Genomic DNA, 24,328 nt, shown 5'->3' with positions numbered 1-24,328 from the left:
AAAAAAAACTGAAATCATGGATGCTTGCTGCGTGGTTTTATGGTGTTCTACAAAGCTAATGCCAGGTGGGTGACAGCCATGTCTCTCACTGGCTGCCAGACCTCTGCTGCACAGCTGGCCCCACACATACAGGTCCAGGTGAGCTGCCGGCAGGGCAGGTTCCAGGAGTGGCCACCTGAGCCTGGACGCTGCCTGGTGTGGGCGGGTGAGGGGTCAGGACTGTCCTTTGCCTAGTCACAGCTGTACCTGGCCCGCCTCCAGGCCCCTGCGGCCCTTGGCTCCCAGAATCTGGGACCCACCTGTCAGCTGGGGTTGGCCCTGGCCAGTGCAGGGGTTCGGGTTGGACTCCACTGGGACCTCCCCTCCCAGGGCTGCCTGCTGTCAACTATGCTGGCCTCCTGGTTTTTTTTTTTCCCCCTGCCCTTGGTCCATCTAGACTGTTCCAGCTGAAGACTGGCTTTGACCCAGGATACACTGCCCAGAGGGGATAGATGCAAGTTCGTGGTTCTGGGAAGTCTGGGCTTAATCTCCCTTCATTGACCAACCACAGGCCAGCGTTCCCCTTGCTGTGTTGGCTGACTGCTCCCAGCCCTGGTCCTTTTTAACCCATTTCTTTCTTTTTTATTTAACTAGCAGCAGGTTGCTCTGCTAAATCAGCTCCTGATACAGAAAGCTCAGCTCAACAAAGTGCATACTCCAGGGCTCTTGTTTGCTTGACAAAGTAAGCTGCTGTCGCTGGCAGTTTGCCCTCCATGCAAGGCGGAGCCTGGTCCTCCATTTGCAGGCCCCATCCCGGGCTCAGTGGAGTTTGCTTTTCTCTCCACCCTGGTGCCAGGTCCCTTGTCGTCTCTGAATAGCTGTGCCTGGTTCCCGGCACCATCTGTCTGTAGGGCACTAGGACAGTAGGAAGGCAGGAGGCCAGCAGTTGGCACAGGACCCGAGAGGGAACAGATGGGCAGGTGCGAGTCCGTGCCAAGCCAAGAGTATCAGGGAGGCCCATGGTGGGGTGGAGGACGGCTTGCAAGCCCTCAAGACCGGGTCTGACCTGGTCTCCTCTTTCCTGTTCTGAATAAAGCATGCGTGCTTTTCCTGCCCAGGTGCAGTTCCCGCTTCTTCCAGGAGGGGTCGCCCGCACCCAGCTCCTAGGAGGGCCAGGTCTGGGTCCGTCCGCCTCGCGTCTACAATTGGGTCAGCGCTGGGCACGTGACTCAAAATGGCCCAATGGGAGTCGTCCCTGGGATTTGTGCGGGAACATGGCGTCCGTGGAGTTCGCTGGAGCCACCTGCTCTGGGATGAGCTGAAGGACGGTGGGCCTGAGTTTCAGCATTCCCTTCCCCTCCTGCTTGACCTCGGGGCGTCCCTGGCGAGTGTGGCCAGGCCTTCCGAGTGAGGAGAGGGGGTCCTGTATGATGCCTCAACACCAACTCGGCATGGAGCGCTTGGAGGAGTGGCCCCGGCTCCCTTCAGGCAGTTCCACCTGGGCGAGGCAGGACCGGATTTGACACCCTGACCTCAGCCTGTGGTCTCCTGCCCCTCCGGGCTGTGTGACCCCAGGCAAGTCCCCTGCCCTCTGAGCCCTGTTGCTCACCTGCAGCGGTGTGGAGGGGCCTGTGGAGATATCACGTCCCCTAGGAGTTCTTGCCCCTGACCCCTGGATCTCAGAGAACAGTACCTGGGACTTTTGTCAAGCCCTGGAGCAAGGCTGTGCCTTACACAGAAACGAAGCCTGAGCCCAGCCTGGCTTCCTCCACGCTGCTGGGTCGGCAAGCCGAGCCTGCGGCCTGCTTTTGTGAATGAAGCTTCCTCACAAGGCAGCCGCCTTCACCTGTATCCACAGGCCAACCCCGCCAGCAGCGGCCGCGACCCATACTGGGAGCTCCCTGCAGAGCAGTGTCCCTGGCTGGGCACTGTCCTGTGGAAAGACTGGGGTTAGGAGAAGCATGGCTGTGGTACCAGCTGAGCAGGTGCCGGGTACCCTGCAAGATTGGATTCTCTGTGGACACACAAGGAGCACCCCCTACGTAAGCAGCACCCCCACAAGAAGCAAGAGGTGCTGCTGTTCCCTAGGTCCTGGGCCCCTGCCACTCCTTGGCTGATTTCTGAAAGGTAGGTACCTCTGGAGCCCGTTCTCACGGTGGGTGAGGGTCCTGGCTGGCACTTACCCCTCGCTCTGCTTGCTCCCACGTGCAGGCTGTTGCGGGGGGAGGTAACGATGAATACTCCAGGAGCTTGGTTCACCCTGTGTTGTACTCTCGGAGTGGATAGACATAGTGTCAGTAGGCCACGCGGGATGCCTGGATCGGTTTGTGTCTGTCCCAGTTACAGCCCTGGTCTTAGGGGTCTGCTAGTGTATGCCCTGGGAGGCAGCAGGTGGAGGCCAAGAACTCACGTCCCTGTCACTTGTGGGTTGAATTTCTGGCTCCTGGCTTCAGCCAAGCCCAGTCCTGGTTGTTGGGGGCCTTTGAGTGGACCAGCAGGCAGAAGATCTCTCTCTCTTTCATTAGCAACATTTCTAGGAAAGTCTTTCTAGAGGGAAAGCTGATCTGGGCTGGCTGGAGGCAGAAGCAGGCACTGAATACAGCGAGGGATAAAGGTGACACACCCGTGCACCACACCTGCATACACCTGTGCCCCGACCTGGGTGCACATCGTCACCTCGGTGAAGCCATGGAGGCAGCCTACCGCCTCACCTGCCCGTGCCTCAGTTTCCCTAATGGTGAGCCAGAGGTCACCTGCCCCTGCCTGTACCTGCACTTCGGGGTCGTGCAGGCTACAACCAGGATGTGTTAGGAAGGCCCTGCCACCTGCCCAGGACTCCCCTGCCACTGGGTGCCAGCTGCCAAGGTGCCTGGTGGGCACCAGTGTGGCAGGAGGGACATCTGAGGCCACTGGGATCCTGTTTGGCTCAGCTGCCATATCTGACCTGCCGCGGGCAGGCAGGGGAGCCACGCGCCGCGGATGCTCCAGCCTGAAACTCCTCCCTGAGTGGTCCCCAGAGGGAGTTGCTGCCTTTCAGTCAGCAGGCCTGTTTGTTTTCAAAGGGAGGTTGCCAGACCGCGGGGCCATCCCCGCCCTCCAAGGCCTGTGCTAGGAGGGAGGCCTTGGGAAGGCGGGGAAGACGAGGGCGACCAGTAGGGAACCCCAGCCAATGCCAGCTGTGGGTCTCAGGGCACCAGGGGGCTCAGCTGCAAGGTGGGGTCACCCTGAGGAGACAGCCGTGTTCCACATGTGAGGCTGCAGTGAGCACACATGTGCACACACGTGGAATGAACCCACATGTTGCACTTTTATCACAGAGCTCTATGATAGTGAATCCCACAGGAAGTTGTAGGGGAAAAGCTTGGTGATCCGGTAGCTAAATGAAGTTTTCTTTGGACATGCCGCCATGAAAGCAGCACCTGCAAAAGATGACATGGCGAGATCAGATTTCATCAATGTTCTGAACTCCTGCTCTGCCCCGGGCACTCGAGCCACAGCTGACAGACAGGCTTTCAAAACAGAGATCTAGTAAAGAACTTGCAAAACTCAACAGTCAGGGAACAAACATCTTTCCCTACCAAAAAGAAAAAAAAAATTATCAAATGGGTAGGTGCTGTGAGTTACGCTGTCACCAACAAGGCAGGGATCCCATATGGGTACCATTTCAAGTCCTAACTGTCCCCCTTCTGATCCAGTCACCCTAATGCTAAGACAGCAGAGGACGGCCAGTTGCCTGGCCCTGTCTCCCTGCACCCCCTCCACCGATGAGTATGGCCTACGTGGAGCCCTAGGCTGCTGCCTTGGCTTTGACCTGGCTCAGGCCTGGCTGTTGTAGTCATCTGGGGAATGAATCAACAGATGCAAGATCTCTTTCTCCCTCCCCTTGCTCTTCCTGTCTCTAACTGCCTTGCACGTAAATAAAATCTTCAGAGTTGGCATGTTGGCTCAGCTGGCTAAACCTCCACCTTCAGGTGCTAGCATCCCAAATGGGCACCGGTTCACGTCCCAGCTGCTCCGCTTCCCATCCAGCTGCCTGCTTGTGGCCTGGGAAAGCAGTGGAGGACAGCCCAAAGCCTTGGGACTCTGGTTCCTGGCTCCTGGCTCCTGATTCCTAGCTTTAGATTGGCTCAGCTCTGGCCATTGCAGCCACTTGGAAAGTGAACCAGCAGATGAAAAATCTTCCTATCTCTCCTTTCTATAAATCTGCCTTTCAAATGTAAATAAGTAAATATTATACAATTATGTGAAAGCTGCTGATCCACTGCAGTTGCTGGGAAAACACAGCGGCTGGATTAAGACATACACACACACACACACACACACACACACACACCCCTTTTTCAGGTTTCCTCAAGACCCCTCAACATGCCTTGTAAAACTTGGTTTTGTGCCACAATTCAGGCTTTTCCAGCGTACTTTCTGCAGCTCCTGGTGATTGCATTGGTCCTCAGGCCACCCTGTGCAGTAGGCACTCAGGATCTCACATTGCGAAGGCTTGTCCCAAAACCTCTCCAATGTCCCTCTCTCCCTCCCTCCCTCTGTCCGTCTTGTCCCCAGAGGCCTCTCTGCTACCTCCCCTTCCCCAGTGTGCAACCCTTGCCTCGGCCTAGCATTGTTTTGTCTCCCACAACAAGGAGGAAAAGTTTCCACTAATATGTTCTACTTTGGGCCACTGAGCTGATAAGCTGAAGCCTGCAGGAACCAGTGCGGTGAAAGGACAGAACAGTCAGGGCCTCAGGGAGGGGTGGGAGCTGCGGGCAGGGAGCCCAGCCTCCGCCCAGGGGACCTGTCCTCTTCAGCCCCTCAGATGCAAGGACCTAGTGTTCCAACTGCTGAGTTCTAGAAGCTCCAAGCTTTCTAACGTGCATGGGAGATGTCACACTGTTGGTCCCAGGGATAGCTGCAGCCTGCGGTGCCTGAGTCATCCCATAAGGACGCCAGTCCAGTCCTGCTGCTCCGCTTCCAGTCCGGCCCCCTGCTCCTGTGCCTTGGAAAGCAGCTGACACGATTCCCGTGCTTGCGCTCCTGCCCACCTACATGGGATACCTGGATGGAATTCCAGGCTCCTGGCTTGGGCCTTGCCCAGCCTAGCCCACTGGAGCCATTTGGAGAGTGACCCAGTGGATGGGAGGTTCCCATCCCTCCCTCTCTGTAACTGCCTTTTTTTTTTTTTTTAAGATTTATTCATTTTATTACAGCCAGATATACACAGAGGAGGAGAGACAGAGAGGATGATCTTCCGTCCGATGATTCACTCCCCAAACAGCCGCAATGGCCAGAGCTGAGCCAATAAGAAGCTAGGAGCCTGGAGCTTCTTCCAGGTCTCCCATGTGAGTGCAGGGGCCCAAGGCTTTGGGCCGTCCTCAACTGCTTTCCCAGGCCACAGCAGGGAGCTGGATGGGAAGTGGAGCATGTGGGATACAAACTGGTGCCCCTATGGGATCCCGGGGCACTCACAAAGGGATGATTAGCTATTTTAGACACTGGGCTGGGGCCCCTTTATGAACAGTTTTTTAAAATTATTTACTTATCTGGAAGTAAGACAAAGAAAAGATCTTCCATTTTCTGGTTCACTACCCTAATGCCCACCACAGCCAGGACTGGGCCAGGCCAGGACCCCAGAATTCCACCTGAATCTTTTGCATGGACATCAGGCACCCACATACTTGAGCTATAACCCAGTGCCCCCTTGTGTGGGATTTTAAGCTCACAAAGCCCAAACTTGAATCAGAACCTGGGAGGACGCATTCAGCATCCCACATGGTGGTTACCAAAGCGTTCCAATGTTTAAATAATAATGATAATAATTATATACCCACCCACCCATAAGCAGGACATGTATATTTTGAAATTAGAAAAGACAGGTGAGCATAAAGAGGAAATTAAAAACCTCCCCACCCTGAGTGGCCTAATCTCCCGACTCGGAAGGATTAGAAAGGCTCCAGGATTCAAGTCCTTGTACCTTCTGTGAAATCAAAGGATAGACCATGTGAGGCAAAGGCAGTTTACGAATTCGTTAGTTTATTGCAGGGCACGTGAGAGTGGTGGCGGGGCGGGAGGGGAAGCCAAGGGACTGTGTATAAAGGTGGGGAAGGAGCCGGGGTGGTGGCTTGGCAAGCTAATCTTTTGTCTTCAACACCAGCATCCCTTTCTGGGTGCTGGTCGTTGTGGCCATCTGTCTCTACTCCTCTCTATAAATCTGCCTTTCTAATAAAAATAAATAAATCTTAAAAAAAAAAAAGCTCAACATAGTACTGCCCAACAGTCAGTCATTGCAATTAAAATGCCACCTTCCCAAACGTATAACAAAGCATAACTCCAACCACATTTTTCTACACTTTTCAGCACGAAAGTATGGATACTTACAATTCACATCAGACTAGCATACTTTTTAAAACATTGTGTCATGGCATAGAGCCTGAATTGCCAACATACCATATGGGCACAGGTTCTAGCTTACCCACCTCCCTGCTCATGGCCTAGGAAGAGCAGTACACAACGGTCCAAGTCCTTGTGCCCCTGCCCCCCACGGGAAACCCAGAAGGAGCTCCTCGCTCAGGCCAGGCCCAGCGCTGGCCATCACGGCCATCTGGGGAGAGAACCAGTGCCTGGGGGAGCTCCTCCTTCTGCCCATGACATGTTGCCGGGGGGGCTTGCTCTGCGCACAAACAACCACTACTTTCTGCCCAGGAGAGAAAGCACAGGCCCAGGGTGTCACCAGTCCGAGTCGTGTAGGGGCTGGCTTGTCGGCCGTGGGCCCCAGGCTCACACTCTGCCACAAAGCAAGCTGGGGAGGGTGCCCTGGGAACCAGCTGCCACTGGGCAGGGCTCCTCCCAGCAGGGCGAGAAGCGTCCATGGCAGAAAGACCCCTCCCGACAGAACTGACCCACCAATCGCAACCACCAGTGTGTTCACAGGCTGATTTGGGCGACAGACTGTGCTGGACCCTGTGTTGGCAAGCACAGACACGAGTCAGGTCTGGAATTGCCTCAGATGAAGTTTCCGTGGGGATTCCCCCCCACTGAATCGCTATAGAGAGAATTGCAGGTTCCATGGTCCAACTGTGTGCATGCGTCAGAGCTGGGCCTCCTCAGTGGCTTAGATGGAGCAGTGGACAGCATATCCGGGTGCACAGGGAGGATGTGGCAGTACATTGGAGCCTCCAGAAGACACCTGGTACCATAACAGAGGACGGAGGACAGAACAAATTGATCAACTACCCCAGCCAAAGTGTTCGGCAAATGGAGACTCTAAGGTGGACTACGTCAGCCAGTGCATTCTGGAGAGATTTCGTCGCTATTGGAGTGGTGAGATCGCCAGCAGTTCAGAACTGTTGAACTATCAAAACCTCTTGGGCAGGACCCCCGTGCCTTGCATAGGGGACCCTGAGATGGTTGGGAGGCTGGGTGTGGCTTCTCCCCTTATAGCCCCGCTTCCCCGATACAGGAAGGAAAGGAGAGAATGTGGGGAAACCATGGTCTCACCCACTGTCCTCTAGCCCTTGACCCCCACCCCGCACCCTCATCAACTATGCAAAAATCTCGAAAAATAATTTGAAAAAAAAGAAAGAGGGACCCCCTCCCGGCGGGAGGCGAGCCGCACGCAGCCCCTGGCACGCGCGCTCCCGGCTTAGTTCCGGGGCCCCGCAGCGAGAGGCCGGGCTTGGGCGGGGATCGAGCCCACCCGCACCCACCACGTGGAGCGGCCTCTTGGGGACACGACCCTTAGGGGTGCGGCCTGGGCCCCGTGGCCCTGGGTGCCCCCCTCGGCCCCCCAACGGCAGCCCGGGGCAGAGAGGGGGCGGGGCCGGGGCGGGGCCTACGGTTCCTCTTTTTGTGTGTGTGTCTGGCTGGATCAGCAAAGCTTCCCCTGCGCCTTTAAGAGGCCGACGCAGGCAGCCGATTGGCCGAGACGCGCCGGTGACGTCACGCCGGGGCGGCCGGGGCGGCCCGCGGCCTCCGCCTTCCCGCCGCGCGCTGGCGGGGCTTCGGTGAGCGGGCCGGGCCGGCGGCCTCCGTGAGCCTCGCCCTGCCCGCGCCCTGCCCGCGTCGTCCCCGCACACACCGCCCGCGGGCCCGGGGGATGCCCCCGGCCGAGGCCCCTCCTCATGGCCGCCGACGTGTTCATGTGCTCCCCGCGCCGGCCGCGCAGCCGGGGCCGCTCGGTGCTGCTCAAGCCCCAGGTGCCCGAGGACGACGACGACTCGGACACGGATGAGCCGTCGCCTCCGCCCGCGTCCGGAGCGGCCACCCCGGCCCGGGCCCACGCGAGCGCCGCGCCGCCGCCGTCCCGGGCCGGGCCGGGCCGCCAGCAGATCATCCACAGCGGCCACTTCATGGTGTCGTCGCCGCACCGCGAGCACCCGCCCAAGAAGGGCTACGACTTCGACACGGTCAACAAGCAGACGTGCCAGACCTACAGCTTCGGCAAGACCAGCTCGTGTCACCTGTCCATCGACGCCTCCCTCACCAAGCTCTTCGAGTGCATGACCCTGGCCTACAGGTAGGGCTGCCCCGCGGGCCCCTCGCCGCTGTGGCGGTGCGCGGCCCCGGCCCCCTCTGGGTCTGCCTCCGTGGGGAGCAGGGTGCCCAGCGGGGTCCTCGCCTCGTCCCTTGTGGGCAGTGCGGGTCGTCCGGCTTCACGTGCGCCGTCCTGGTCCACCCCACCCGGGGGCCAGCGGGCGGATACCTCTGCTATTGTCCCCTGCCCACTCCCCCCGCCCCTGTCCCAGGCGTCCTCCTGGGGTCCCCCCGCACCCACCCAGGAGGATTGTAAAGTCACAGCTGTTGGAGCCGCAGCCTGCCCTGCTGGCCAGACCGGAAACCCTAGAAGAAGGGGTGGCATTTGGGCCGCAGGTCTCGACTTCTAAGGCCGGAGGTGCGTGGCGCTGGCCCTGGCCGGTCACTCCCCCCGCAGAGTGTGCGTGTGTTGGGTGTTTGGTTCCAGAGCCTTGGGCCCTCAGCCACAGGGCTTTGGAGTAGCTGCTGTGGGGATCCCCACAGCATGGCCTGGGCGCCTGCAGGGGCGTCTTAGGTGGCCTCTGTTGGCCGGGGAAGGGGTGCAGGAAAGAGGAAGGCCGGTCCCGCGGCCTGTGCTGCGGAGGTGGTGAGTTCTGGGGAAACAGGAGTTGCCTGACTCTGGGGGCACGGCCCCAGCTGGAAGGAACCCCACTCCCTGATGGCTTCTTCCCGTACGGTCAGTCTGCCCCGGGCTCTCTGGTCTTGCCAGTTTCAGCTGGCACCCGGCCTGTGGAGATGTGCTGTATTTGTTTAAACCAGTGGTCCTGAGGCGGTGACCCTGCGTGCCCGCAGGCCCGGAGAAGGCGCCCGCTGACCACCGTTTCACAGGCCCTGCTGGAGGTGCAGGACTGGAATGCACTTGATTAAGACAGCCTAATCCTCTTTAATTTTCATATAAACTTGCGAAGGGACAGAGAGAGAGAGTGTGAGGGTGGCCTGGGAAGGTCCCACCTCGCTAGGCGCTGCTAGAGGAGAAGGAAGCCCCTCTCCTGCCTCCCGGCCAGAGAAGCAGTATTGTTTTATTTTTCATTTCTCTCAAACGTTTTTGGCAGCTGGCCCCTGCTCACTTAACCTTCTTAATTGCAGAATGCCCCGTCTGGGTTGGTGCAGGTGGTTCCCTGGCTCTCCAGGGCTTGCAACCCTGCCCATCCGCATGCTGTACTCCTGGTGTGCGTGTCTGGGGCCGCCCCAGCTCTCCCCCAGAAGGCAGGATCTGCTTGCTGGTTTCTTGAGCAGATGCCGTCTGCCTGGGTGTGAGGCTGGCTTGGACAGCAGTGTGGGACTTTGGGACAGATTGACAGAAGGTAACTCATAGCCAGCTGCCCAGGCAGGAGCTGTGGCCCAGCAGGAAGTTGGCGAGCCTGGGCTGCTGAGCTGAGCCCTGCCAGGGAGAAGTGGGGGCGGGGGCTGCGTGGAGGAGGCGCCTTGGCGCTGGGTGGCGTTGGGCCCTCACTGTGGTTTCCAGTTCTCTCCTCCCAGCTGGGTCTCTTCTCTGCTTCTGGCCTAGCTTCTCTTTCTAATTTCAACTTCCTGGCTGTCCCCTGGCTTCCCTGGTTCACTCTGCCTCTTTTGGTTTTGTTTCCTGTTGACTGCGCCTGCCAGCTGTTTCCAGATGAGGTCCAGCAGCTCTACGGGGAGAAACTAAGTGCAGAGGAACTTGGGTTCTTTTCTTTCCAGTCTGAGAAGTGGTTGGGGACTTGGATGTGTCTCTGCCCAGGACTGACTGGGGGTGGGATGTGGAATAGGGCACTCAGGACCGGGCTGTGTGGCAGTGTCCGGGGCTTGCCAGGTTAGGGGCTGGGTCGAGGGGCTTTTCTGCCTGTGATGTCAAATGGCCCTTGCTGATGTGGCCCCTGGTAAAGCTTGGGTGGTGAGGTGGCCGGCCTCTGCCCGAGGGGATGGGGATTCCCTGAGCGTGCGTGTGGTATCCCCTGGTTGGGCAGGTGGGTGGTGGTGGCACTTTGAAGTTGCACCTGCCCGCACGCCTGCCTGTGTTAGCAGTCCCTGCTGAGTATCTGAGCTTTCCAGCGTGACCAGTGCTGAATGGAAGCTCTCTTGATTTGACCCTAAAGTAGAGTTGTGTCTTCTGGGACACAGTTCATGCTTCCTGCCCCTTCAACATTTCAAGGAATGTCACATGTGGGCACCCTCACAGAGACTCCAAACACTAGTGTGTAGCTTCGGAAATGGTTAATTCATTTTACTGATTTGAAAGGCAGAAAGATTGGTACAGAGCTCTCCTGTCTGTTGGTTCACTTCTCAGATGCCTGCAGCCCCCCTGGGCAGCCAGGGACATGATCCAGTTGTCCCAGTGGGGTCATGGTGGGTCTGCGCGAACAGGAAGCTGGCATGCAGGGTGGAGCCAGGGCCCTGCCCGGGAACATGAGCTGCACAAGGCCTGCCTCTCCCGCGCTGCTTTGTGGTGCTCGTTTCACTTCCTCGCGTGTTCGGGTAACACCCGAGGTGACTGCCTCTTGGTGAGAGCGGTCTTTAGTGGGTATTGGAGGAGCCGTTTAAGTAGGAGCCGTAAGGCGGACTTGGGCTGTGGCCACTGGACATAGACCTGTAGCCTAGTCTTCCGTTGGGGACTCCGTGGGCTTCGTGGGGCAGGGGGCAGGGCTGTTTGTAAGCATGTCCTCCAACTCGGATCTTGAGCTCTGGGCACAGGCATTGGCTGCCCCTGGAAGCTACGCACAGCAGGGGTCACACTAGCTTTCTTCTTCTGTATTCGTGCCAATGATAAGGAAGTGTTCTTCTGCGCCTTTTTTCATGGTGTGCTGTGGAAGGGTGTGCCCAAAGGTGGGGCGGCACAGGTGAAAAGGAGCTCCCTGACTGGGAGTGGGTGTGGGCCAGGTGCACGAAGCGTGAGTCAGGGCTGGCCTGCCGTCTGGGCAGCACTGAGGACGCTGCCCTTGCAAGACAGTTGACACGGCGTCTGCTTGGATGCCTCCCTGCTGTCGGGGTTCCAGGCATGTCTCCACTTCTGGTGCGGGCCAAAAAAATTAGGGATCCCAGTGCCACCAGGAACTGTGGTCTCTGTCTTCTTAGCACCGTCTGCTTTGGAACCTTATTTTATTTCAAAAGTGGGAAGACATCTGCCACCCACTGCTTCACTCCCCAAGTGCCCAGACAGAAACCAGGCACTCAGTTGGGGTATATTTTATTTTATTTTTAAATTTTTATTCCAAAGTCAGATGTACAGAGAGGAAGAGAGACAGAGGAAGATCTTCTATCTGATGATTCACTCCCCAAGCAGTCACAGCGGTTGAAGCTGAGCCAATCTGAAGCTAGGTGTCTGAAGCCTCCTCTTGCTCTCCCACGTGGGCTCAGGATCCCAAGGTCTTGGGCCGTCCTCGACTGCTTTCTCAGGCCACAAGCAGGGAGCTGGATGGGAAGTGGGGCTGCCGGGACATGAACTGAAACCCATATGGGACCCCGGCGCATTCAAGGCAAGGACTTTAGCTGAGAGGCTACTGCACTAGGCCCTTTTTCTTTCTTTCTTTCTTTTATGGAGCACTTTTATTATTATTGTTATTATTATTAAAGATTTATTTATTGCAAAGACAGATATACAGAGAGGAGAGACAGAGAGGAAGAGCTTCTGTCTGATGATTCACTCCCCAAGCGGCCACAATCGCCAGAGCTACGCCAATCTGAAGCCAGAAGCTCGGAGCCTCTTCCAAGTCTCCCACACAGGTGCAGGGTCCCAAGGCTCTGGGCTGTCTTCGGCTGCTTTCCCAGGCCACAAGCAGGGAGCTGGATGGGAAGTGGAGCAGCTGGGATTAGAACCGGCGCCCATAGGGATCTTGATGCGTGCAAGGTAAAGGGCTTAACCACACGGCTACTACCTGGGCCTCTCTTTTATTTTTTAAAAAAGATGTATTCATTTATTTATTTGAAAGGCAGAGTGATAGGTCCGGTGCAGTAGCCTAGCAGCTTCTCTCTGTACATCTGACTTTGCGATAAAAATAAATAAATCTTTAAAAAAAAAAAAGATTTATTTTTATCGCAAAGTCAGATGTACAGAGAGGAGGAGAGACAAAGAGGAAGATCTTCCGTCCGATGATTCACTCCCCAAGTGAGCCACAACGGCCGGTGCTGTGCTGATCCGAAGCCAGGAACCAGGAACCTCTTCTGGGTCTCCCATGTGGATGCAGGGTCCCAATGCTTTGGGCTGTCCTCGATTGCTTTCCCAGGCCACAAGCAGGGAGCTGGATGGGAAGTGGAGTTGCCGGGATTAGAACCGGCGCCCATATGGGATCCCGGGGTGTTCAAGACAAGGACTTTAGCCGCTAGGCCACGCCACCGGGCCCAAAAATAAATAAATCTTTAAAAAAAAAAGAGAGAGCGAAAAGAAAGGCCGAGTGACGTAAATGGAGAGGGTGAGGGAAGGACGGCTCCCGTCCGCTCGTTCCCTCCCCAGATGCCACAGCAGCCGAGGCTGGGTCTGGGGGAAGGTAGGAGCAGGAACCCCGTCTGATCCCACGTCCCTGCCTTCTGCCTCTTCCCACACAGAGCAACAAGGCACGGGCTCAGTAGTGGGGCGCTCTCACGTGCAGTCCCCATACACAGGGATGTCATTTACATACTGTGAAGTGCACCCCCTTGAATGTACAGTTTCACACCTTTTCAGGGACTGTCGCGGTCCATTTTTAGGACCTGGTCACCTTGGCGGGACCTGCGCGCTCAGCTTTCACCCCGGCCGCCACCTCAGCCGCACGGAGCCACTGAGCCGCCGTCTTGCACTTTGGTCTCTCCTGGACGCTGTGTACACACGGAATCCTCCAAGTTCTTCCTTTGACCTCCTATTGATACCAAAGTGCAGGTCAGGCGTGTCATTCCTCTGGTTGCTGAGCTGTGTTCCCTGTGTGCCATCCCCCTTTTTGCTCATCCGTCATTCACAGGCATGTTTTGAGGGGACTCCTGGGTTCTCTGCGATTTGGGCATTGGCTTTCCAGCTGCTGGAATTTAATTCTGAGGTCCCTTAGGAACAAATTACCTTCATTTAGTACTAAAAAGTTAAAGTGAGGAGGCAGTGGGGTGGTGCAGGGTGGTGTGTTCACCCCAGGGGGTCCTAGAGCCCATGGCAGAGTGCTGCTCTGCCCCCAGGCCAGCTTCCTGCCGTCATCCTTGGAGGCATCTCCAGTGTTTGGGCTTGGGGCTTGTGTTGTGGCATAGCACATAAAGACACTGCCTGTGATGCCAGACTCCAGTAGGAGCCCCAGTTCCCGTCCTGGCTGCTTAACTGGGAAAGCAGTGGGAGACAGCCCAAGTACTTGGGCCCTGCCCCCCACATGGGAGACCTGCTTCTGCCTGGACCAGCCCTGGCTGATTTTCAAATAAATACATAAATACATCTTTAAAAAAAAATGTTCTGGGTCCAGCACAGTAGCCTGACGGCTAAAGTCCTCACCTTGCATGCGCTGCAATCCCATATGGACACTGGTTTGTGTCCTGGCTGCTCACTTCCCTTCCAGCTCCCGCTTGTGGGCTGGTGAAACAGTCGGACGGCCCAAAGCCTGGGGACCCTGTAGGAGACCTGAAAGAAGCTCCTGGCTCCTGGCTTCAGATTGCCTCAGCTCAGGCTGTTGTGGCTGCTTGGGGAGTAAACCAGCAGATGGAAGATCTTCTTTTTGTAAATCTGCCTTTCCAATAAATATAATTTTTTTTTTTTTACAGTTGTTTGAGCTCCTACTACTTGTGTGGGAGCTTAGATGTAGTTCTGGGCTCTGCTGCTGCTGGCCCAGCCCTGGCTGTGGCTGGCATTTGGGGAATGAATCCTGTATGTAAGATATTAATGCCCATATGAAAATAAACAATTTTTAAAAGTTAAAATAAGAAAATTACTGTAATGGAAGAAACAAGTTGACCGTGAATCTTGGAATTATTGTATTGAATATCTGAAATAATATTTTCGCAGAAGTATGTATACTGAATTGTTTGTAGTTTGTATGTAGCTCTAGAATCAGCTTAGCTGATCCATAGTGAGATAGAGTCTTCTAATCATTGTAGGTAAACAAGCGAGATCAGTTTCCTGTGGAGGAGTTCAGGAGGGATTGACTGGGAAAGGCCCTTGTGTGCTGCTGGTGCTGTGGGTCTGGAGGAGGGATTCCGGTGCAATGGGCAGGACTTCCCGAGCAGGATGCTCGAGACCTCTGCATTTCCTTGTATGTAATTCTGCAAAAGCAGAGCGCCGCGGGTGGACACCAAGCTGCCCCAGCACTCAGGCTGAGGGCCTAGGGACCAGCTGTCTGCTGCCCGCGTCTGCTTTGGCCTCTGCGTCCTAGGACCCTTCGCTGACCTCACTGCTGAGAACCACAGGGGCCCTTGGTTGCCTGAGTTCTCTCTGTTGAGGTTTACTGTATTAGGAATGAAAATGGAGGTGCTTGGAGGAAGTGTGAAAGCTTTTGGGAAGTAGCGCTTTTCCAAACACAAAGGAGAGTGACTTGGCTTTCCCCTTGCAGATCTCGGCAGTGTCTGGCCGGGCGTCCCCATCTGCTTGGGTACTTGTGACATCACACGTCTGGAAGTCTTCATTGTGAGCGTTTGAGAGAACCAGAGTGGCAAAGGCCAGACTCTTCTAATCTTATTCTGAAGAAGTTTTGATGCCAGGTCCACTCTTCCCCTACCCACCCTCCCATCACCAAAAGGGTTCCAGGTTCCTTGGAAATCACTGCTGGAGCTGGTGCTGTGGCTCAGCAGGGTAGTCCTCTGCCTGCTAGTGCTGGCAGCCCATATTGATGCTGGTTCGTGGCCCAGCTGTTCCACTTGATCCAGCTTCCTGCTTGTGGCCTGGGAAGGCAGTAGAGGATGGCTCAAAGCCTTGGCATGCTGCACCCACGTAGGAGATGTGGAAGAGGCTCCTGGGTTCAGACTGACCCAGCTGTGGGAGTTACAGCTATTTTAGCAGAGAACCAGCAAATGGAAGATCTTTCTGTCATCCTTCTCTCTGTAAAGCTGCCTTTCAAGTAAAAAAAAAAAAAAAAAAAAAAAAAAGGTTTAAAAACAAACTATATTGGGGCCAGAACTGAGGCAACAGCAGTTAAGCTACCACTTGTGTCCTCCCTGGGAGCTGATTCTAGTCCAGGCTGCTCCACTTTCAGTCCAGCTCCCCGCCAATGACCTGAGTAAGCTAGTGGGAGATTTGCGAAGTCATTGGCCCCTGCACCTGCGTGGGAGACCTGGAAGAAGCTCCTGGCTCATGGCTGGCCAGACCTGGTTGTTGCACCTGTCTAGCACAGGGAAGATCTCTCTCTTTGCATCTCTTACGCTGCCTTTCAATAAGTAAAAGAAGTCTTAAAAAAATTAGATTGATGGAGAGATGAAATTGTGATAAGGCAAAACAAATCAAAATGTTAGTTGTGGAATCTATGTGTTGGGTACAATTCATTCAATTTTCATAATAAAAACAAAAAATGAAAATATATATATATTTAAAGAATGTCTATTGAGGCTTTATCATAGGCAGATAAGTACTTTTGGAACACTGGTATCCCATATGAGAGTAGTGGGTCCAGTTCCAGCTGCTCTGTTCCCAGTCCACTTCCCTCCCGATGTACCTGGGAAAGCAGAGGAGAAGGATTCGAGCCCTTGGACCCTGTCACCAGGAGATCTGGATTGAGCGCCTGGCTTCTAGTTCAGCCTGTTCCAGTGCCAGCTGCTGCAACTGCTTGGGGAGTGAACCAGAAGATGGAAGAACTTCCTCTCTGTCTCTCCCGCTCTCTGTCACTCTGCTTTTCAAATAAATACATCTTTAAATTAATAATAGTGAAAACTTTTGGGACAAAGAACTAGGATAGGCTACAACAGAGATGAGCTGTGGAAATGTTAAGTGAAATGAATGAAGCCACGCAGAAAGGCCACGGCCTGTGACCCATTTGTAGGAAAGGCCCATGTAAGGTGATCGCTGGGGGGCTGTGGGTGTCAGGTGCCGGGGAGGGCGTGGTCTGTACCGTCTGTGGGTTGGAGCTTGTGGAGGTGGCGATGAAAGTGTTCTACAATTAGAGTAGCAGTGGTTGCACGATTCTGAAAATAAGACACATACACTGTCAAAACTGAGTTTACTGTGTGTAAATTTTGTCTCTCTAACTTTGTCCTGTGTTTTTTTAAAGATAGATTTATTTTTATTGGAAAGTCAGATTTACAGAGAGAAGGAGAGACAAAGATCTTCCATCCGCTGGTTCACTCCCCAAATGGCTGCAACAGCCAGAGCTGAGCTGATCCAAAGCCAGGAGCCAGGAGCTTCTTCCAGGCCTCCCAAGGCTTTGGGCTGTCCTCACTGCTTTCCCAGGCCATAAGGAAGAAGTTGGATGGGAAATGGAGTAGCCTTGACTTGTACTGGTGCCCACATGGGCACTTGCAAGGTGAGGATTTCGCCATTGACCCATCGTGCCAGACCCTGTCTTATATTTTTTGAATGGTTCAGATTTTCAAGTTCTCTTTGGGGTGTCTGACTTAGAAAGCATGGACCACATGACTCCAAGGACCCTGGCTTTGCCAGTATCCAGGAAATGAAGGATCCTTTGGGAAACTGGCCTGAAACTTCCTCCATCAGTTGACTTGGGAGCGCCTTTCTCTGGCCTGCTCCAATGGTCCGTGCGAGCCGTTGTCTGTCTCAGCATTGTTTACTGGGGCTCAGACTGTGGTGCTCACAAGGGCTGGGGCGCTGTCTGGAAGGCTGGGAGGAGCTCCTGTGAATTGTTTGTTTTTCTCCTTCTGATACATTCGTGGTCCCTGAGAAACGTTTCGTCCTCGCTGTAAAAACTGTAAACATAGACTGTGGCTGACTTGGTCTCAGTGTTGGCAAGTTCTGGAGACTGTGAGCCCAGGTGGCCACTGAGGGACAGCTGCCGCTCAGCTCCAGGTGATTCTTTTTTTTTTTTTAAGATTTATTTATTTTTATTGAAAAGGTAGATATACAGAGAGGAGAAGACACAGAGAGGAAGAGCTTCTGTCCGATGATTCACTTCCCAAGCGGCCACAATCGCCAGAGCTACACCAATCTGAAGCCAGAAGCTCGGAGCCTCTTCCAAGTCTCCCACACAGGTGCAGGGTCCCAAGGCTCTGGGCTGTCTTCGGCTGCTTTCCCAGGCCACAAGCAGGGAGCTGGATGGGAAGTGGAGCTGCTGGGATTAGAACCGGCGCCCATATGGAATCTCAGCGCGTTCAAGGTGAGGGCTTTAGGCACTAGGCCACGCCGCCAGGCCCTCCAGGTGATTCTTACTGCATGGGAATGTGAGCCCAGTGTCAGAGGATCTGGCATATTTGAAAAAGTGAAAAAATTGGGATTTTTGTGAGAACTTTTACATTTGGTTCCATTTGTAACTTTAGAACTGAGTTTAGAAACTGTGTGTTAATCTGGGCTGAGCCTGTTGTGGGAGAGATGAAGGTGATAGCCTGTTTGAAGAGGCACAGTCTTCAGGGCTCCTCGCTGCTCCGTTTAAAGTCCCAGGACTGTAGTCCCGCGCACCAAATCCAAGTCTCCCTGACGCCCTGACAACCTGTTTGCTCCTAGGAGGTGTTCCTCGAGTTAACAGGAGGTGGGGCAGTTTTCATAGTGTTAACATAGAGATGGAGGGGTTTTGTTATTGTTGTTTAGTTTTGTCTTAGAGAATTATTTTTATTTTGTTTTGTTTTTGGAAAGGCAGATCTACAGAGAGGAGATCTTCCGTCCACTAGTTCACTCTCCAAGTGGTCGCAGCAGCTGAGCTGATCTGAAACTAGGAGCCTGGAGCTTCTTCTGAGTCTCTCATGCAGATTCAGTGTCCCTAGGCTTTGGGCCATCCTCGACTGCTGTCCCAGGCCACAAGCAGAACTTTGAAGGGAAGTGGAATAGCTAGAATGTGAACCAGCACTCTGGTAGTTGCAAGGCGAGGGTTTAGCCACTGGGCCATCATACTGGGCTGTCACACTGGGCCCTGTTTTGTTTTTATGTGTGAGGCACAGAGACAGAAATATCTCCCATCCCCAGCCTGCCCCCCAGATGCCTGCAACAAGCCATGCACCCAGGAATTGTATCCTAGCCTCCTGTGGGTGGCAGCTACTCCTGTGGGTGAGCCACTCCTGCCCCCTCCCCCGGGTGCGCATTAGCAGGAAGCTGGAACTGGAACCCAGGCGCTCTAATGTGGGATGCTGTTTGTTAAACCCTGGCCAGGAGCCAGGGGCTCCATTTTGCTCTCCCAATTGGGCGGCAGGGGCCCAGGTGCTTGGGCTGTCCCCCACTGCCTTCCCAGGCACACTAACGGGAAGCTGGATTGCAAGCTGAGCACTCTGTTGTGGGCCAGGGCATTGTGCTGGCTCTGTCCCGACCACACGGGGCCACGTGCACAGACGCAGTCTGCAGCTCCCTTACCCAGAGTCCCTTGGATTTCTCCCTCTGTTACTCTCTTCTGATTTGTAAAGATGTTGGCAAATACTTTTTTTTTGTTCTTAAATGCTGTAAATTCTGCCTCTAGTCTGGATTAAAATAGAATTTGTATTTCCCCGAGATGCAGTGCCGGCTCAGCCAGGACACGCTCTGTGATGTGTTAGGATGTCTCTTGGCTTAGGGTCTTCCTTACTCGAGGTGGTCTGCGTTCCCAGGCCTCCTCCTGGATTTATTCATCATTTCTCTCTGTCCACTTTTCCTTCCACATTTTAACATTAAAGGTGCCCTCCTGTTAAGCTGCATTTTTACGTTATACTAAAACTAGGTAATATGAATAAAAATGGAGGAAAAAAGAAAAATCCCAACACTCAGACCTGTCAGTTCCCTCGTCTTCTTCCTTCCAGCTGTTGTTTTTAAATTGTCTTGGCATGGTGAGTGTGTTTTTTCCGTTTAGTGGATTGAGACCATCTTTCAGAGCTCTGCCCCAGCTGTTTGCAGTGTTCTGAGCGGCGGGGCCTGGTGTTGCTGCTGCCGGCCCAGGGCCACTCCTCTCTGCAGTTGCTGTGCCCTGCCTGCTCTCAGGTCCCCCACCCCAGCAGCTTTCACAACTCTGGGGGAAAGGCAGCGCTGTGTGCATTAAGCATGCCACCTTCACCCGGTCAGCAGAAGGGCTGTTTGGAGGCAGGTTAGCAGACTCACAGTTCACACGTGTCCTTTGTTTGGTGCCCTGGATGTCAGCATCCTGCAGAGGGGTCGGAGATCCCGTGGCTGGACAGCAGCATGCCTGCAGGATGGCCGACTGTGCGCTGCCAACCAATACCCTGGGGATGGCAGAGACTGTCATGGTGAAAACATCCATTAGCTTTACTTCTGTGACAGACGTGCAGAGGGCTCCTACCCACCAGTTCTCTCCCTGATGCAGGGGTTCAGGACTGGAGCCTGGAGCCAGGATCTCCAGAATGGGTGGGAAGGGCGCAGGTTCTTAGGCCATGCACCTGCTGTCCTGGAGACAGGAATCGAACCCAGGTGTCGTGCTGCGGGAGGCGGGGTAGCTTGACAGCTTGGCCAGAGGCCTGCCGCGCCTTGGCTCTTCCTTGTTGTGGGAGGATTGAGCTGTGTGAAAGTGCAGCTGCAGGTGACAGAGCGTGCCCGTGGTGGTGCCCGTGGTGGTCGTGTCTTTCTGCGAGTTACCAGGTGGGGCTCACTGGGTCTGTGGAACAAAGGGCTGACTCTCAGTTGTCTGGAGCTGAAACCGTTTTTGTCACGCCTAGACCAGAGAGGCTGGTCTCTGACTTGGCAGCCAGGCTGGTCAGCTTGCTGCCTCATGAAGCTTCTGGGTTCCTGCCGTCCCTCCCCTTGCACTGGCAGCAGGGCTGGTGACAGGAGACATTTGGTTGCATTTTAGGAATTGGTCTGATGGATGGGTATATTGGTGTAGTGCGTTAAGCTGCTAGTTGCAACACCCATATCCCATATTGGAGCACTGGTTGGAGTCCCAGATGCTCTACTTATAATCCAGCTCCCTGTTAATGAATTTGAGAAAACAGCAGAAGATGGCCCAAGTACTTGGGTTCCTGCCACCTATGTGGGAAACCCAGATGGAATTCTAGGCTTCTGTCTTTGACCTGGTCTAGCCTTGCCTGTTGGGGCCTTTTGGGAAGTGAACCAGTGGATGGAAGAACTGTTTGTCTATCCCTCTCTATAACTTTGCCTTTCAAATAAACGTGTCTTTAAAATAAAATTGGTGAGGGCCCGGCGGCGTGGCCTAGCGGCTAAAGTCCTCGCCTTGAAAGCCCCGGGATCCCATATGGGCGCCGGTTCTAATCCCGGCAGCTCCACTTCCCATCCAGCTCCCTGCTTGTGACCTGGGAAAGCAGTCGAGGACGGCCCAAAGCTTTGGGACCCTGCATCCACATGGGAGACTTGGAGGAGGTTCCTGGTCCCTGCATCGGATTGGCGCGTACCGGCCCGTTGCGGCTCACTTGGGGAGTGAAACATCGGATGGAAGATCTTCCTCTCTGTCTCTCCTCCTCTCTGTATATCCGGCTTTCCAATAATAATAAAATCTTAAAAATAAATAAATAAATAAATAAAATTGGTGAGGCATGCCCCATGAGCAGAAGGGGCCCAGAGAGCAGGGAGCCAGAGGGATGTCTTCTATCCGCTGATTCACTCCCCACATGGCTGCCATGGCCACCAGTCTGAAGCCAGAAGCCAGGAGCTCTTCCAAATCTCCTATGGGGATACAGGGTCCGAAGGATTTAGGCTGTCCTCTACTGTTTTCCCAGGCCATAAGCAGGGAACTGGAACAGAAGTGGAGCTATTGGATACGAACCAGTGCCCATATGGGCTGCTGTTGCAGGGAGTGGATTAGGGTGCTATGCCCCAGCACTGGCCCCACCTGCTGTCTTCTCACCCAGATTCTCTACGAGGGCCTGGGGCGGCTGGCTCCCAGGTCCGGGGCTCTCTCAGGCTGGGGCACCGTCTGTTGCACTGGTCTGTTTTCCTTCAGTTGGGCAATCTGTGGTGAGAAACCTGGCAAGAGGCTTGTCTCGCATAGGAAGCTTGCCCTGACAACAGCCAGGAACCCAGTTAGCAGCTGAGCCCTGGCTTGTCTTGGCCTTGCCTCTGCAGCATCAGCCAGCCGGCAGGTGAGGCTCGTTGGTGCGGGGCACAGCCTCCTGACAACCCTCTCAAAGCAGCCTGCCCGGCTGTTGGTTTGGGAAGCTGGCTTGTCCTGTGCACAGCCAGCTGCTTTTGGTCTGATAAGTTTGTGTGCTTATCTTTGTTTTGTACTCACTGCTGACTCCTTGGAGCGCTGGGTGTGTTTGTGTAGTGTGGGAGATAATTGCCTCTGATTGTTGGTAAAGCCAGGATGCAGGGAGTGGGGCAGGGAGCCGTGAGGAGCCCTGGGCCTTGCAGAGCTGTCTTTTCTGTCCTGGAAGGCCTGGGGCAGCAGCATTTAGCTCTCCTGGGGGTCAGGACTTGGTCCTGGGTGCTGCTCCACCTGGTGCTTGTAGCAGGCACACAGCACAGTGGACACAGTAGGTGTTTTGGCTTTTGTTATCAGTCCATGAGGCTTAACTGAGTCCAGGGTTGTGGGGAGGACACCTCATAGCTGCACCCCAGTGGCTCAGCCTGGCGGCTCTGTCTGGTGCTTGCGTCACGTGGGTTTGCTGATGACGGTTCATGTCTGTAATTTTTCCCTCCTTTTTAATGTGGTTTCTGGATGTGGGACCTGGAGGGTTGAAGTGGAGGGGAGAGCTGGGCCTGGCCGGCTCTTGATCTGTAGCAGTCTCCTGACAAAGCCACCGTTGTCTGAATAAAGTGCCAGTTGGCTCAGTTTGAGCCGCTCCAGCGCTCTTCCTCAGCCGCTGCCTTGGGGAGACGGGGTGAGGTTGGCCAGCTCTAGGGGGCAGAGGGGACACCCCTTGGCCTGCCCCTGCTCAGCGGCAGCTGCAGCCACAGCTTGCAGTGATCTATTGGACGTTCTCACACAAAGGATTCACGGCACCCTGCGGCCGTGCTGGGCCCAGGATGTCGTCCTGAGCCTGTGGGAGCCCCCCAAGAGCACTGCATTTCCAGGAGTCGTGCTGCCTGCTGGCCTGGGCCTCACTTGGCGCAGGGCTGCTCTGTGCGGGGCACACCGACCCTGGCCAGACTCCAGCTGACCCCTGCCCACCTTTTTGACCTGGTGTCTGTCCCTACCATGACAGTGATACGTTGAGCTACAAATTTAATCAGCAAGCGTGACTAGCTCCTCTGGCTAAGCTCTGTGAGAAGAGGAAGCAGAGCTGCAGCGTTTGGCTTTGCAGGTTGCCTCACCTCTGCACCCCAGGTCAGTGTTGTGTGGCTGTGGTCGGATGGTCCTGCCTGTGTGGCTGAGATGGTTGGAACTCCTGGAGCGTGGGGGTCACTTGTGTAGGAAGACATTTGCAGACTATTGAGACCCATTGTCAGGGACTTTGCTTCTCTGGGTTTGAATTAATAATAGCTGCCAGATGCAATGTAGTCACAAGTTGGCATGTGACACATTTACAAAGAGAAAGTGCATAGTATGGAAAAGTTTTTAAATGAAATTTTTACTTTCTTAATCCTGAAAGTGTCATATTTTTTTTAAAATAAGTTTTCAAGTATTTACTTGAGGGGCCTGTGCAGTAGTATATCAGGCTAGTCCTTCAGCTGTGGTGCCAGCATTCTATACGGGCACCAGTGCCGGCTACTCCACTTCCAATCCAGCTTCCTGCTGGTGGCCTGGGAAGAAAGTGGAGTGTGGGTCAAGGCCTTGGGCGCCTGTACCCATGTGGTAGACCCAGAGGAAGCTTCTGGCTCCTGGCTTTGGGCTGGCTCAGCTCTGGCCAGTGTGGGCATTTGGGGAGTGAACAAACAGTTGGAAAAATCTCCTTTTCTCTCTCCCTGTCTCTCTCTGTCTCCCTCCCTCTCTCTATGACGCTGACTTCCAAGTAAAATAAATATTTTTTGAAAAATTATTCGAGAGACAGAGTTAGAGATCTTTCCCAGATGGCCACAACTGGTCCCTGCCACCCATGTGGAAGGACTGGATGGAGTTCCAAGCTCTTGGACTTGGCCTGGTCCAACTCCAATGGTTGCAGCTTTTTGGGGAGTAAACTGGCCAATAGATCTCTCTCTCTCTCTCTCTCTCTCAGGAGATACTCCTTGGTGACAGGTCTCCCAGGGTCACGTGGTCAGAGGTATGGAATGGGCTTCCCAGGAGGGCTGGTGCGGATGCATGGACAGGCCGGGAGCCCAGGACTCGAGGGCATGGGAGGGTGAGCATGGTCTGAAGTGCCCTCTGTGGGTCAGTCCTTGGAGTCTGGCAGCACTGAAGCTGAGCTGCCTGGTGCAGGAGGGCAGTGCTCTTTGCTGTAAGCCGGTTTTCCAGCTCTGCTTCCTCAGTCACCCCTGTTATGACACGGAGTGCTCCAAGAGGGAGGCAGGCATTTCTCTAAAGTGCATGGTGACTCACTGAATTCTGGGGCACATTGCAGGTCACCTCTGCTCCTTTTGAAGCCTGTTTCTGGATTTCATTTCATGTCATGGAGGTGGCTTTGGGGAAGCTGTCCCCCCTTGCTCTGTGGGGGCTCCCGCTGCCCCCTTTGGGTCTGGTGTCTGTTTTCCCACTGTCTTGCAGGACTTGCTAAATTGAGTGTAAAATAAGAGTAATTAACTTAGCCAGAGTTTGTGGACTCTTCTGGGTCAAGTGCACAGGCCCTCATTATCTCTCTTGGATTACTTTTGCTTATTTCTGGGTAACGAGATGAAGCCCAGTCATTGTGTGGTGGGCTGTGCCTGTCAGCTGCTTTTATGAAATAATTGAAAGCCATTATTGCCCAGATATGACACCGAGTGTTGATTAACTCGCATGCATGCTGGGAGTGACCTGCAGGTCAGGTGGGGGAACGATGCCAAGCTCCTAAGAACCTTGTCTTGTGTTTCTGTTTA

At 54.6% G+C, this 24,328-nt stretch overlaps 1 protein-coding gene across 3 annotated transcripts in view; it reads left to right on the top strand.

Moving 5' to 3' along the window:
- Positions 1–7,970: 7,970 nt before the first annotated feature.
- The window catches only part of MLXIP (MLX interacting protein), a 40,467-nt gene continuing 24,109 nt past the window's right edge, over positions 7,971–24,328 (top strand). For 2 of the 3 annotated variants that reach the window (XR_009244376.1, XM_058656614.1), the window contains exon 1: positions 7,971–8,482. Coding sequence is in view for 2 of the 3 variants with exons in the window: in XM_058656614.1 (XP_058512597.1) it covers positions 8,088–8,482 (395 nt within the window). In the remaining variant the exon portion in view is untranslated. The remainder of the gene's footprint in view (positions 8,483–24,328) is intronic. The other variant, XM_004595326.2, reaches the window with a different exon arrangement.

Source organism: Ochotona princeps, chromosome 29 (assembly GCF_030435755.1).
Source record: "Ochotona princeps isolate mOchPri1 chromosome 29, mOchPri1.hap1, whole genome shotgun sequence".
Taxonomy (NCBI): Eukaryota; Metazoa; Chordata; class Mammalia; order Lagomorpha; family Ochotonidae; genus Ochotona; species Ochotona princeps.
The sequence above is the reverse complement of the archived record's forward strand: the minus strand, read 5'-3'. Positions and strand labels throughout refer to the sequence as shown.